This window comes from Pundamilia nyererei, unplaced genomic scaffold (genome assembly GCF_000239375.1).
Source record: "Pundamilia nyererei isolate P.nyererei 1_Seehausen unplaced genomic scaffold, PunNye1.0 scaffold00117, whole genome shotgun sequence".
Taxonomy (NCBI): Eukaryota; Metazoa; Chordata; class Actinopteri; order Cichliformes; family Cichlidae; genus Pundamilia; species Pundamilia nyererei.
In genome coordinates this window covers 858,138-872,948 of record NW_005187518.1, presented here as the reverse complement: position 1 = coordinate 872,948, position 14,811 = coordinate 858,138, and the positions used below count along the sequence as shown (strand labels likewise).

Below are 14,811 nucleotides of genomic sequence, written 5' to 3'. Positions count from 1 at the left end.
CACACACACACACACACACACACACACACACACACACACACACACACACACACCTTTAGTACGTCTCTTTACAATATCATTACATTGTCGATAATATTGATATATGAGAATTGTACCACACAGGCATCTATCTACAGTACCACGTCTGTAGAGCTCCCTCTCTTCTAGTGCATTCTGGGAGATGCAGTCTTATTTATTTATTTTTTTTGGCTGATTGGCTGCAGGAACAGTATTAGGCCTCTCCAGGTGATGTAGTGTTCTCTAAAACAGTCAGGATCTCCACTCCTGCTCGCTCCTCCGGCATAGTAGCAGATGTATTTACACCGTGTGACAAATATCCAGACGTCAGTTAGAAAAATAAACAGGCTCAGAGCAGGGAGCGTGTAGAGAGGGAGGTTCTCTACTGGAAGGGTTTAAAAAAATCCAGATCATCTTTTTCTCTCTGGTTTAAGGCAGCCCAGTGGAAGCTGAGTGTGACATCTGCCGCCCCTGTGAGTGCAAGGAATCATGGGAACTGAAAGCCCCTCCCTCTGGCCTGAACCTCACTCTCTTCCTTGGCTGTCGGTCACTCCCTCTGTGAATCGGCTAAGGAGTGAGCCTCGTGGTCGCTGCCCGGCTTGTTGAGATTGGTCAGAAGCACGCTGAACTTGCGCAGCTGCTCGCTGGCAGTCTGGCTCTCCACCTGCAGCCGCTGGTTGTTCTCTCTCAGGTTGGCCATCTCAGCGAGTAAGACGACCTTATCTTTCTTCTCCTGTAATAGAGAGGAGGAGAAATAAAGACCAAATAACATCTGCATGGAGCCACAAATACATGTGAGCCTCATAATGAAAGTGATGCAGCTTTTAAACATAAATCAACATCAGCAACACATGTAAATCAAGTCTTTAAGAAGACATGACTCCACAGTCACTTATTATCGATTATTTGGTTCTTTAACCTCAGAGGGTTCCTGCTTTAGAGAGAAAAACAAAAGGCTCTCACTTTCTCCAGGTCATTGTTCAGCTGCTTCAGCATCACTTCCAGGTGGTAGAGCCGACCGGACAGATCGTTGGGCACCTCATCGCTGTAACACACACAAACACACCTGGCATTCGTTCCGTGGATCCAGTGATTACACACACAAAACACCGCTGTGATGTGCACGCCGCAGGTAAACAGACAGGTTTTACTGGTTTTATTATGAGGATCTGAAAGCTCGTCATCTTCAGTAAAAACCTTTTTTTTTTTTATTATAAAAGTGTGCTGCTCACTGGCAGGACAAACAGCCTCTCCGGTGCCACAGAGTTAACAAACTTTTAATTCTGGTGAAAACGCTGAAAAGAAGATGCTGATAAACTACCACCAGGTGGCAGTAGTGACTTATGAAAACCTGAATATTTACAGGCGCTCTCTGCTTCTTTACAACATGTTGTTCTGGATCTCTGTAACCGAGGGGCTGACCTACCTGCTGAGTGTGGGCGTGGTCCGTGGCGTCTGAGGAGTCTGAAACTGGACTGGACTAGCGGCCGGTCTCGTGTCTGGACCTCCGAGCTGCGGGTCAGTCAGCGAGAACAGGGAACCCGCTCTTTGTGCTGCAAAATAAACACATGATCGTGCTTTTAAAAAGCCTTTTCCACGTAAAGCACATCCCCAAAAAGAAAAGGAGTGCTCTAAAAACCTTTCCTGGGAAAAAAAAAGTGGTAAAAGAAGGTAAAAAGCAACCAAATCCCAGCAGCCACATAAAACGATCCTCTGGGTGCAAAGAAAAAATAAAAATATATATACGAGTCTAAGCACCGAGGCTCCACTGAATGATTAACAGTCCAAAATTTTTTCCAGGTCCAATAAAACGATCGGTGTGGCTGCTCTGCCAGATGTTACAATAAAGTTAAACATCTGTGAAAAAACAGGGTTTATGGGGTTTAGTGGAGTGAAGTTAGCAGTAGCTTAGCGAGTGATAAGGAAGTTTTTTTGTTGTTGTTTTTAAGTAAAGCACTACTTCAGCTTTGCATGTAAAGAAAAGCAGAAAACATAACAGTTAACATAGAAAGCTGTGCTGCTACAAACACATCAGCACTGAGAGGACGTAGACTGCTCAGGGTTCCTAACAGCCAGACGAATGTTCAAAGATCTGACATGACTCCATCCTCAGCACGGGTGAGGTCGGGGTCGATATTTCCGGGAGACTCTTGTAGAGATGGTGGTTACCTCATCACTCACAAACCAGGTTATGTTACATTTAATACTGAAATATCCATCCTCACCTTCGTACGCCTTAGCAGCGTTGACCAGGCTGGACCACTCGAGTCCGCTGGCTGTGTCAGGGAGGGGCATCATGCCGGGGTCGAGCCTCCTCAGAGGGGGGAGCTTGTCTCTCACTTCGGTCAGAGAGAGCTCGGATGCAGAGAGCGGCACTGAGGGGCAGCCGAGTCATGATTAATGATCTGAACACAATCACAGCAGGTTTGCTTTAGTCGCTGCAAGTCACTGGGAGGAGAATCGAGGCACTCACCCTTCTTGCTCTGCATGTGGTTGGAGTGGTTGGAGGAGCCGGCGTGTTTGCGTGTGGGCAGCGTGCAGGTGAACAGCACGTCGCTGGGAGTCGTCTGGTTCTCAGAGCTGGCGAAGCCGGCGTCCCTGCGTCCGCTGCACAGCGACTCGTCGGAAAAGGTGCGCTGCAGGGGGCGTCTGGGAGACTGCAGGGAGAAAGGTCAGAGGTCAGAGCTGTGTGCTCATGAGAGGAAAACGGATATCATCCACCAGCACAATGCTCACAGGGTCTCTCTGCGGCGTCTCCCCCGGGTTGTCCATGATGATCAGTTTCTTCAGGTCGTCCTCGATGCTGCTCTTGTACGTCCGTCGTGGCGAGCGCAGGTCCCTCAGTGACGCTCGCAGACGAGGTTGTCCAAACACGTTCTTTGAATTTGTGTCCACCTGCCTGGAGACACAAGATATGAGAACAAAACACAAACATACAGTCTTCCTTTATTGAACACTGCTTCCTGCCTCTTTCCACGGTAAGAAACTATGTTCCACTTTATTCTGCCTACAGTATCCTCCAGTGTTTGTTGGTCCACTGCCACTCACAGGAGAATCAGAACTCTTTGGATGGTTTCGAGTAAAAACAAACACGTGTCGAAGGATTTCACTTTGTTTAGGAGCGATCACGCGCTCCCCGGGTGGATGGATATACGGACTTGGAAAGTTGTTCCGATCACTTTGTTTTGTGGATGTGATTTTAAGTAACAAAGTGAAAACGAGGCAGATGTTACAAAGTTCATGGCCACTGTGCGGGCCCAAGTTTGACTCCACGGATAAAGACACAAAAAGCCAAATGCCTTCAATTTCATTGATCAGCGCTTTAAAAATATGAAATTTTAAAACATAATTTGCACTGTTAATCACACATTTATGTCCACCATCCTTTTGAGTACGAGGTCATTTATCGGATTATTTTGGTATAAAAGGAGGTGCCTAAAAATAATTTCTATCCCGGAAGAAGAACCAAGCATCAGAGCAGATCCGCTGAGGCTGTCGCTCTTACTTCTTGCTGTTGCTGCTGTCGGAGCTCGATGCTGTAGTCGAGTTTGAAGGAGAGGGGTTGGAGTCTTCTGCATGCCAACCGCTTGGTGTGCTCTTGCCATATGATGACTTGGGGGCGGAGCTGGACAGAGGGGTGGAGCTTAGCTGAGCTGAAGTGGGCGTTACGGTAGAGGCTCGGACAGGCCGTGGTTTCTCCACTGGAGTTTTGTAACCCTGCGGTGTGTAGGCCCTGAAGGTTACAGAAAACAGACAGGAAACATGACAAACATTTAAAAATCATTTGTATTTTGACTGCATCAATTGAACTGAAACACATCCTGTGCTCAGACAGGGGTGATATTTTTTTATGAAATAGTAAAATGTGTCAGTTTAAATATCAGATGTTTTCTACGCTCTAATGTGAATACAGTATGGGTTTATGAGATTTGCAAATCATTGAATTCTTTTTTTATCCACATCTTAAACAATGTTCTGGCTTTTTAGGACTTGGGGTTACGTGTCTCGATCATCATGTGACACATCGCATGCACAGAGTACAGAACAAGAGCTGCTGGGACTCAGAGTTTCAGCACAGATTGCTTTAATCCAGCACGGAGTGACCGAAGCGGGTGGAGGTTTGTGTGCTGAATCCCTGCGTGGATTTATATCACAGCCCTGACAGTTATAAAACCACGAGAGCAAGAGATCACATGATGATCTTTATGTTTGACAAGGATTAGACGGCCATAATCCTACTTTTTCTCTACATTTAGTTTAGTATTGAATATTTTCAGTCATGTGATGATGCTACATAAACTAAAGACTGATAAAAACACTCTAAAGTGATTAATAAGCACATGAATCTGAGCCTAAAACTGTAACATTCACTCTATTCACTGTCCATGGGGCCTGGCATTCTTACAGGAAAAGGATCAGCAGGCGATGCATCTCATCAGGAGTTTGTCACTTACCTGGGCTTGAAAGCATCCATTTTATCAGCGCTGGAGCCAGGAGGAGGGAACGTCCTCGTCCTGTACCCTTTGTTCTGATTGGCCGCAGCTGGTATAATGGGCGAAGACTCTCGTCTCTTAGCCTCCCCCCCGCTGCCGCCGCTCCTTCCCACCGACAGCTCCGGGATGCCACTGTAGGTCGCAGAGCTGTGCATGGCCTTGTGGGACTGGCTGTTGGACATGTTACTGTGGCGACCGTTTCCGTAGTGGGTCGAGGCGTCGATGCCGCTATCGTTGGATCCTCCCTTGTTAAGGAGGTCGGGGTCAGGATCGGCCGGCTCACCGAGGCAACCCACGCCTCCTCGCTCTCCAGGTGCGCCTCCGTCGAACCAGCGCTCGTCGCTGTGGCTGCTCGAGGCGTTACTGGATAGGGTGTTGCTGCTGGAGTGGCTGGAGTACTGAGTCTCACCCTGCGGAGGACACAGAGTCAGAGGAGCTCAGCGAAAAGGCGAAAGGTGGAAAGAAGAGAGACGCAGTGTTGATGTTGAGTCTGACCTTCGAGTGTCTGTTTGGAGAGTCTTTCCCCGGGACATCCTGTCTGGGCATTCTCCTCTGCCCCCCTCCACCACCTGGTCCTCGAGACGCTGGGACATGCCAGAGAGGCTCTGCATCCAAACACACACATAGACAGACACTCTCAGGATTATAACAAATCACACTGAACGTCCACGGCTGTCAAAGAGGATTAAATACTTATAGCACATTTAAACACTGACCTCCCCCCACACACCAAAACCACACTCAGCAGCCTCTAGTCTGAGCAACAACTGCACTCTTTAAAGCAGCATGAAAACAACACATAAGAAGAGTGCATATCTATAGAATAAATGGAAGTGAGAAATTCTGTAAAAACTGTAAAAAAAAAAATAAAAAAAACCCCACTACATTACATACAAAAAGGAAATGGGATGCTGAAGTACGCACAGAAATACCACCGGAAATATGCAGTGAAGCACATTCAGCAACAAGTTCAAATTCATGGAACTGAATAAATAAATTATAACTGAAAGTTATAATGTGGTACACAAGCTAGGACTCATTTACACATACTCTGGATTTGTCCAAATTCAGACACATAATAATGTCTCTGATGCCCTCAAGAAGATATTTCACCAAAATCTTGCAAAAGAGTCCAAGATCGCATTGCTCAGCATCTAAGGGGTCAGCTAATAGATATCTTATACGACTACTATTGACAGCAGGAGTTAAAAGCACTATCAGCATATCAACCACATATGATTGGATGTTTGGGAAATCTGATAGAATAACATACTACTTAGGGCTTCAGAAAGGCTTGTTTATCAGCAGATAGAGACCTATTTTTTAGGACATTTAAACAATAATGTGAGACTTTTACAAGTCTCTGTTTAGACGTCAGCAATGAAAATATGTAGGGTGATGCTTAACGGCTTTTAAAAACCAAACCAATAAAAAACTCATTTTTTGCTCCTTATGAGATTTTACATTATATGTTACATAAGAGTAGACACATACAAGTGAGTTCAACATTTACTTCTGAAGGTGGTGCTGTACCTGTTTTGCTGCGCTCCATGGTACTCTCCTGACTGGTAAAGCCTGACGAAGATTCTCCACTGGAGAGGAGGTCCACACCGAGGTGAGGATCATACGGCAGCAGGGGGCGCTGTCCTGTTCCAAATCTATATGAACCACAGGAGAAACATTAGTGAACACATTCGCAGGGATTTTCCCGGTCCCTGGAGCTGCATATGTTTAAGGTGATGAGTCTGTTCTACCTTACTAAACAGAAGTCTGTGAATCCTCCTGCTGTTTCTGACCAAAATTGCATTTTGTGTTGCTCTGCTCTTTTAATCAGTCCTGATGTTATAATTGGTGGAAGGTCAAAACCCTTTTTTAAATAAAATAAGATGTACAGCTACTCAGACATCACGACAGAAAGGACACACTCTGGAATAAAACTCCCCAGCTGTAAAAATATAACGTTTCTGACTAACAGAGAACATTTCCAGCTTCTGCTTTGCATCCCTGTGGCGGTTGAATAAAACAAGTTTTTCTGGTTGGGTGAGATGTTATCAACCTCCACAGTGTGAGGAAGAGCCACCCACACAACAGATCCTTCCTCTGGGAGACTGTGTGTTCATACACGTCTAACTGCAGACCTGGTCGTGCCGCGCTATTCAGCCTGCGATTTGAACCAATATATTCCACCTTCAGCACACAAAGCATTTACGAGTAAAACCAGACATGTTTGATCAAGATCAAACGAGTGACAGTGGAGAGCTTGCAGAGTAAAACACCACACACCCACACACACCTGTCGGGTGAAGGTTTGTAGCGCACAAAGGGGCCCGGTGAGATTCCAGGTGGTCCCATCGTGGTGAGACTGACCAGGCCGGAGGGAGGAGAGGAGAAGCTGGCTGAGGGGTTTCTGTAGGGCCTGTCGCCTCCTGCAGGAGACAGGCTGTAGTGGTTCTCTGGGTAGCTGACCGGCCTGAAATACACAAAGGCCGGTGGGTAATCGAGAGAAACAAGCGTACTACAGAGAGGTGATTGATACATAACACAAATAAGAGAGATTTAAAATAACTGAGGACTAGTGTGTCACTCAAAAGAGCAAAACAGACTGAAAACACAATGAAAACAGCTTAAAATGTGTTGTTTTAGACAAACACCTGGAACCAACTCAAGTTTAAAAAACTAGTATTGACAGTTTTGGGGGAAAAAACTTCTTTAAGTGGAATAAAACCACACAAAGACTTTATTGTTTCCACTTTTTAGGTGAAACAAAATGCCAGGGTATCATTTACTATCAATACAAGTTTACGACCGTCTGGCAGGCTTATACGGTGCAGTAATCACACGAGTTAGCCTGAGGGCTTTTGTTACTTCACACATATCTGCCTCAGAAAACCCTGATGTGAAATGTTATATAGAAGGATTTTCAGGAGCCGTGCACAGGAGTTCCATCATATTTATGCTTTTTGTATGAAGAAAACATCCTGATGACAGGACTAAGCAGGTTTTCTTGGAGCAGTCACAGTTCATGTTCGGTTTATCCATGATGTCATCCAGCTGACATCACTTTTCCTCAAACATTCATTCAGTGATTTAACATCAAATCTTTCATCAGACAACATAAACAAACTAAGACAAGGAGCTGCAGAACAACTGTTTAGTTAAAATGCAATAAAACATTTCATCTACAGCCACCTGTACAGCTGCAGCACTTTTCTCCTCATCTCTATAATTAACTGTGTAAGATGATGACAGCTTCGTGATGTAAAACTGAAAATGCGACGAGGATTGAGGAGTTTGGACGAGGATACTATCTACTACAGGAAGCCTTTGTGAAGATGGCTCACTGCAATGCATATCACACTTTTACACCCATCATTAATTATTGCTTTAAGTCTTAATGAACAAATATCCTCATAGTATGCTGAAGAATGCTAAAGTAGGTGACAAGATTTTGTCATCACTGGACAAAGACATCCATAACAACCTTTTCGCATTCTTTACTTAAAGGAAATTTGACTCCTGCATCTCCTCCAAGGTCTGTATGAGGCTTTAGAACATCTAGCCTAGAACAAAGACTTTGGCCACTCACTGAGCTTTTCAGGTGAAGAGTACAATGAGGAAAAAAAAGTCAAAGCAGCTGCTGTTGTCCCTTTTCTACATTTCTACACACTGCAGGCTTTAAACACTTTTTATACTTGCTTTTTTCCCCTTAAAATCTGAATTTTAATGGAGTGATAAATAAAGACTTGGTGCAAGTGGGGCAGCAGCACATGTGTAGAAGTGAGGCTCACCTCTTGGAGCTGAGGTGCTGAGGCTCTCTGTAGGGAACTGGCATCAGGGGCTTGTGTGAGCGTACTAGTGGAGGAGGTGGGGGGCCGATGGGGGCCCAGCGCTGCATGCTAGTGGGGTGGAGCACTTGAGGAACAGGTGAGTTCTCCCATCGCCAGGTCTGGCGAGGAGAGGGTCGGTATCCTGCTGCTAGAGGCTCAGGTTCTGGTTTCTGCTCCATGGTCTTCATCTCGTACTCCTCGGTGCAGCCCCTACAGAGACAGAGGAGGACAGTTTATAACGGTACAGAGACACCACATCCACTACAAGAGAATTAAAAGCATGACACTTAAAATGCTGCTGTTTCCCTCCAAAACTCCAAGGTTATCTCCTTTACACAGCCTTCATGTGTAGTTTTTGATCCTCAGCACGGGTCAGTAAATGCAGCAGCCCTGAACTGTAGCTGAACCAGAACAGCGGTTTCTGTACCGAGTTCAGTGCGTGGAAACTGCTCAATAAATCTCCCCCAAATGCTCCACATTATTGTCGTCTCATAACTTACTTTGTGGATGCTCAAACACACTGCAGACATGTAACAGAGCTCACTAATGAGCTCCCCTGACGCCAATGGAGGGAGAAAGAGAGCAAAGTAAACCGATTATTGGCACATCAGGACTCCATCTCTCCTACTGCGAGACTGAGGTCAAGTGTGTGTGTCTGTGTATGTGTGTGTGAGAGAGAAATATCCAATCTCATCAAACAGCTCCTGAATCAGAGTCTTGGTAGACACAGCAGATATGTTTAGTAAAGGCACGCAAGGTTGCCTTGGTTGTACAATCACGCATCAAATAATTATGAATCTGTTTTTAAACCAAAGATCACACAGACATTCACTCTTTCAGCTCCCTCTGACTAAATAAATAAAAACAGCATGTAAGTAGCCCAGCACATGTCTTTTACACATCATCATCATCATTACTCCATTCACAAAGCCTCACTGAGGGAGGGAAGGAGGCATCAAATATGCATACTGGATGGCATTTAACATGAGACTAATGAAGAGAGGAGGAAATGAGCAGGAAAATGCTGTGAGGGTGAGGATTTAAAGTGAGGCAGAGTGGGATAAAGGCCACGAGGACAGAGTGTGTGTAGTATAAACTTTCATTATTAAACAATACGCATGTGGCGTATTAAGGCAATAATGCTGTTACCTTGTCTGACGTAAGTCTATGAATTTTCAGTTATTTACGTTTAATGGATGAATAAAAGTGTCTGTTATGCTTGGATAAATTAGACCCAATGATAAATTCACCACAGCATCAGAGGGGGGAGTGCATTTTTGTTTTGGGGGTGGTTATAAAGTCTTTGGGGGCACCAAAAGTTCCTGTAAGCAGCAGAACAAAAATAAAGTCAGAACAAAGAAGTCCATTATAGTTTCCCCAAACTGCAGAGCAGAGTCTTTAAACATGTTTTTGCTTAAAATTGGCTTCAACGATGAATCAAATGTTTGTTTTTAGCACACGTGTTAGCAGAATATCTGTGAGGCTCCTCAAAGTGCTGCTTGGACAAAACATTTCAAGATGTCATCGTGTGCTTTGGGAAACTGTGCAGGGGATACACGTTTCTTTTATACCGTGTGATTATTCATTTAACCTTGAAAATAATCAGCTGACTAATCCACAGTGAAAACACGCTACAGCCATGTCCACGGTAAAACACAAACACAACCCAGACGTCCTCAAAAACACCACCAGCTGATTTCAAATAACTTGTGCATTAAACCAAAAGACACACAAGTCGATGCACATGTGGTCGGGATATTTTCATCAACAACGGAATGAGTCAAATCCAATCAGTATCAATATGGTTACATAACAGCAGCGCGGGCTAACACAAACGCAGGAAGAGAGCACAAACCTTAGAGAGAGCAGAGCCTCAATCTGCCGGCATTCAGTGTTCCTCCCATCACGCTGGCTGATGTGACACAGCTGGAGCTCGTGCACGCACGCACGCACTCGTGCACGCACACAGTCAAATACACAGTGCCAGAAGTCACACCTTCTCCCCGTCGTATCTGTCCATCTTGCACGTTCGGAGCAGAGAAAGAACGGCAAAGAAAAAGCCCTTCCAACTTTGGTCTCTCTCTCTCTCTCTTTTCTTTCTTTTTCTCTTCCACCCACTGCTCTAACTCTCGGCGGTGTTGAGACACGTCCTCCTCACCCAGCGCTTCTCTGCCTCTCCTGCTCATAACACTCAACCCTGCCTCCCTCTCTCTCTCTCTCTCTTTCACTCTCTCCCTCCCTCCCTCTTTTCCTGTCCTTTTCATTCGCACAGGGCGTGCATTTTTAATTAATCACTTCCACTCCTTTATTTATTTATTTATATTTTTTGTGGACCTTTTTTCTCCTGCAGATTCCAGGCTTTAATCTCATGCAATCTGCTTGCCTGGCACACAACAGCAAATGAGTCGGATGGGGAGAGAGAGGAAGAATGAAATACAAGACTCTAATTATCAGTTGCTCCAATGCCACAGTACCATGTGTGTGTTTGTGCATGTGTGTGTGTCAAAGGGATTTAAGTTGGTGTAATTAAACTGCCTCCAGCATTAAAGAAATCTAACCACTGTGCGATCACACAGCCTGACACAATTACTGTATTTAGGAGCTCTGGTTCTCCGTCACAAGTGTGCGCGCACACACACACGGTTATTTTTTCACCTCAGTAACACCACATCAGCGTCTCATAAGGTCTCGTTATTCTGTCTCAATCAAGGCCTCGTGTGTGGATGAAAGGATGGAAAAGGGTGACGGCAGGGAAAAGATATAAATGATGTGGAGGAGAGGAAGTGACACAATAGCAGAGATGAGCAGATATGAAGAAGAAAGGAAGGCGGATTGTAGCTAATTCACGTTAAACAAATGCTTCTTTCTTTTTGTCTGTGTGCCTCATTTCGCCCGCTTCCTTTTCAGCCACGCATCTTTCTTTCTCTCTGTTTGCTCGCTTCCTCTTTTCACACACTCCCACACAGAATCATCAGAACATTGGAGTCTGGCCACTATCTCTGCCAGGCTTTTGTGTGTTGGAGTAATGAGTGTCCTGCGCTCTCTTCTAGCTCGCTCTTGTCCTTCCACTTCTGCCCACTTACACTGAGCGCGCTCCTGTGCTGTAACCCACTGTCCAAACATCTGCATTCATGACAGCTGTTTACAAATGAAGCTCGAAAGGATTCAACGGAAACCACACGCAGACTGCCACGCACCTACGAGGCCCGCCTTCTTCGTATGGAGGAATGATGATAACTTTGACTGTCACCGATGTCCTCAACAGGTCAATCATCTGCTCGTGCGTCAGCGTCACTGCAGCCACCTTACAGATCTCCACTAACCGGCTACCCTGCCTCAGGCCTGCCTGCCAGGCGAAGCCGTACTCCTCCACCTGGATGAAAAACAAAACAAAAGCAGAGCATTTATGCGCGGCCAAGAATCTTCAGAGTGCTTCAAAATTAGATCTGGTCATCTGACGGTACCTCAGCTACGGTGCCATCCAAGCGAACGTGGAAGCCCAGCTGTCCCAGTCCATTTCTCCTTAGTGTCATATCCACAGTTTCACATCCCACTGTCAACAACTACACAAACAGAAGGAAAAAAAAATCATATCAGATTTACAGTATTAGCTTGTTATATATATGGACTAACAAACTAAAGATCATCATAGCAAAGTAACAACCAGGTGATGATGACTTCTTACCCAGCACTGGGTCAACTTTTCAGTCTCAACTCTGCATGTATTTGGTGCTTTTAGTAAGATTAACTCATTTTTAAATATTTAATTTTCTGCTGGATTAACTCAAAGCTTGATCGAGTCCAGGAAATCTCCTCTTCCCAGCGTTTAATTCATCACTTTTTTCAGAGATTATCACAATTTGAAAGGCCTCAGATGAGCCAGTGCAGACAGTGGCATAGCTTCATTGAAAAAGGAAGACAACCACAAAAACATAAAGCAAAAAAAAACAAAACACAGAATACAGTGTGAATGTTGACACAATGACTTGCCTTTGAATTTAGTTTTTCAGTGGAATGAAAACCAACATCCACTGTGGAAATCCCCTGAGCTTAAAGGAGTATAAAAGAATGAAGGTGTTGCACTGATTTGGTCTAATAAACTTCAATAACCACATGAAACATTTCTGACTACAGGAAGCTCTAAAGAATAATTTTGTGCAAGCAGTATGTCTTGTTTGCACTAGACATACAGGGGCACAAATCCAAACAGATGAGGAAAGTTTCATGTTATTTTGCTCTAAGAGTTGGTGAGAAAGCAACAAAGCAATAAAAAAAACAACACAAACACCAAAGGATGTAAAGAAAACTACAGGCTGGAGAACAAGGAAGTAAACAAGACATGACACAACTGTGTTTGCACTGTAGTCTTTCTACAAGATCTGCTTATAACAGAGCCTGCATGACCCCAAATCCCAAAGATCAAGTCTTTGCTCCGAGGTCTCACCTTTAACCTCTGCACCATCTCCCTGATGTCCTGTGCACCTCCCTCTGGCACTCGAACTGCAATGTGGTCTCCTCTGCCGTAGAAGATCTTCAGTGCCAGCCGCTCCGGCGTCCAGCCGATCACGTCTGCACAGAAACAGTTGAACACCACCTCTTTGGTGGAGCAGTCTATGAGGACGATGTATTCAGCCGACACACCCAAGGCACAGGGGAGTTCTGCTCCCCCGCCTCCGCTAAAGTCCTGGGCCTGGACTCTCCAGGCGACCGCCCCGGCAGCACCCAGCTCCGCTCCCTCTCTCGCCTTCGTGCGCTCCCGTTTCTTAGATGCGAGGGAGATGAGGTTGTTTAATTTGCCGGCCGAATCCAGCGGCGTGCTGCTGACATAGTTCTCGGCCAGGTCGCGCAGGTACTCCTGCCGTGTTCGCGTCGCCATGGTGTGGAACTTCTCAGACTTGTGTGCTGCGTTTTCTGCGTTGATGACTTTGGCGAGAAGGAAGTTACGAAAGGTCTCTGGGTCCCGGAAGGTGACGCCGCTGGGGATGGGTGGTCCAAAGGGGGGCACATCCTTCATTCGCGTCACGGCAACACTGAGAGGCGGGAACAGTATTGGAAGTGAGATCCTAATTAATAACGTGCACCACGTGTATAGAAACATGAGTTTGTGCTGATGTAAACATTTACCTGTAATAGGTGTTTTCAGAGCAGGGGTTGTGAACACGAACAATAACAAAAACGTGCTGGAAGTGTGAACGAATATTTTGCGGGGTGAAGGGCAGCGCTCCGGGCTCCTGAAAGATGATGGTGACAATATCGTTCCCTATGTGCCTCTTTCTCAGGAGCTGAGCAGGAGAGAAGACATAAAAACGATAAATTAATAAAACGAGCGAGCGTAATTGGCATTCACACGACTGACTCAGTGAACGACAGAAAGTCCGACAGGGGAAAAGAGAGATTAAGACACTCGCTGTTAGACACCAAGCAACAGCTCTTTACGTAATTTGTTTTGCGGGTTCTGTGTGGGCTATTTGTGTCTGTGTGTGTGCGTTAGCTTGTCTGTCTATCTGCGTTTATGTAGGAGACGTGGCACACAGTGCAGGCTGTGTCTGTGGTGCGGTGCTTGCCAATCTGCTCTTCATCTGCAAAGAGAAGTGTGAAAATACCAATTATGTAATGCAGCCCACTGTTTGGCTCCTGTGCAGTACCACAGGAGCATCCTTCACTCGTACCCAGGCTGCTGTGTGAATATTTGAATTGCACTTCATGTTTTTTTTACAGTAGCATGAAAATCTGGGATATTTGGGGCCTCTTATGTATTAGCATATCATCATTTTCTATTTCAGCGCTTTGAATGTGACCCTTCATATGCATGATTCACCTGTTACTTACAGCAAATTTCTTCATTGTTCATTTAACCCAAGAACAGTTGTGCAGGTGAAGTTAGTGTTCTCCTTTATCCTGAATTCAGGAGTCATCACAGCAGCTTATGTTTCAACCTTCTTTTGCTTCTCCAGTCACTGAGGGTTATTTTTGCAGTGAGATGATGCCATCTAGAGGTTCAACTGAGTAAGTAAACCTCCTTGCTGTTGCAGCCCCTAAAGCCTCTGGATGGAGTTATTGTGCTGTTATAAACACCTGACACCAACACTCAGCTGTTCGAACATTTCAACGATTTCACATTTTCTCGTGTTACTAAAAGATGAGGAGATTATCAAAAAGCTTTTTCTATAATAAATAACTGATTGCTGGTATGGATATGGCAACAGTGAAGTTTAATTAACAAGATTAATGTATGTTTAATGACACCTCTTTGGCCTAAACTGCTCTGCTCCGACATACTGACACATTCAAAAGTGTGCACTAATCCCGAGCACCTGCAGGCACATGTGCACACTCGAGACAGGCTCTTACGCAAATACTCAAGCAAACTGTAAAAAATACCAACATGCTGAATTTTACACACTTTTGAGCGACACCAGCACATGCTGGGAACGCACAGCATCCAGAAGATCATGCAAGAAGAAAAATTTAGT

At 45.1% G+C, this 14,811-nt stretch overlaps 1 protein-coding gene across 2 annotated transcripts in view; it reads right to left on the bottom strand.

The window, feature by feature from the left end:
- Positions 1–10: 10 nt before the first annotated feature.
- Positions 11–14,811, bottom strand: part of sipa1l3 (signal-induced proliferation-associated 1 like 3) — an 84,670-nt gene continuing 69,869 nt past the window's right edge. For both annotated transcript variants that reach the window (XM_005742130.1, XM_005742129.1), the window contains 16 exons: positions 13,463–13,620; positions 12,783–13,368; positions 11,803–11,901; positions 11,536–11,711; positions 8,300–8,548; positions 6,805–6,981; positions 6,045–6,169; positions 5,007–5,116; positions 4,473–4,921; positions 3,524–3,751; positions 2,755–2,917; positions 2,492–2,675; positions 2,244–2,393; positions 1,445–1,571; positions 982–1,063; positions 11–751 (listed from right to left, as the gene is read on the bottom strand). In XM_005742130.1, coding sequence (XP_005742187.1) covers positions 566–751; positions 982–1,063; positions 1,445–1,571; positions 2,244–2,393; positions 2,492–2,675; positions 2,755–2,917; positions 3,524–3,751; positions 4,473–4,921; positions 5,007–5,116; positions 6,045–6,169; positions 6,805–6,981; positions 8,300–8,548; positions 11,536–11,711; positions 11,803–11,901; positions 12,783–13,368; positions 13,463–13,620 — 3,249 coding nt within the window. In that variant the 3' untranslated portion in view covers positions 11–565. The remainder of the gene's footprint in view (positions 752–981; positions 1,064–1,444; positions 1,572–2,243; positions 2,394–2,491; positions 2,676–2,754; positions 2,918–3,523; positions 3,752–4,472; positions 4,922–5,006; positions 5,117–6,044; positions 6,170–6,804; positions 6,982–8,299; positions 8,549–11,535; positions 11,712–11,802; positions 11,902–12,782; positions 13,369–13,462; positions 13,621–14,811) is intronic.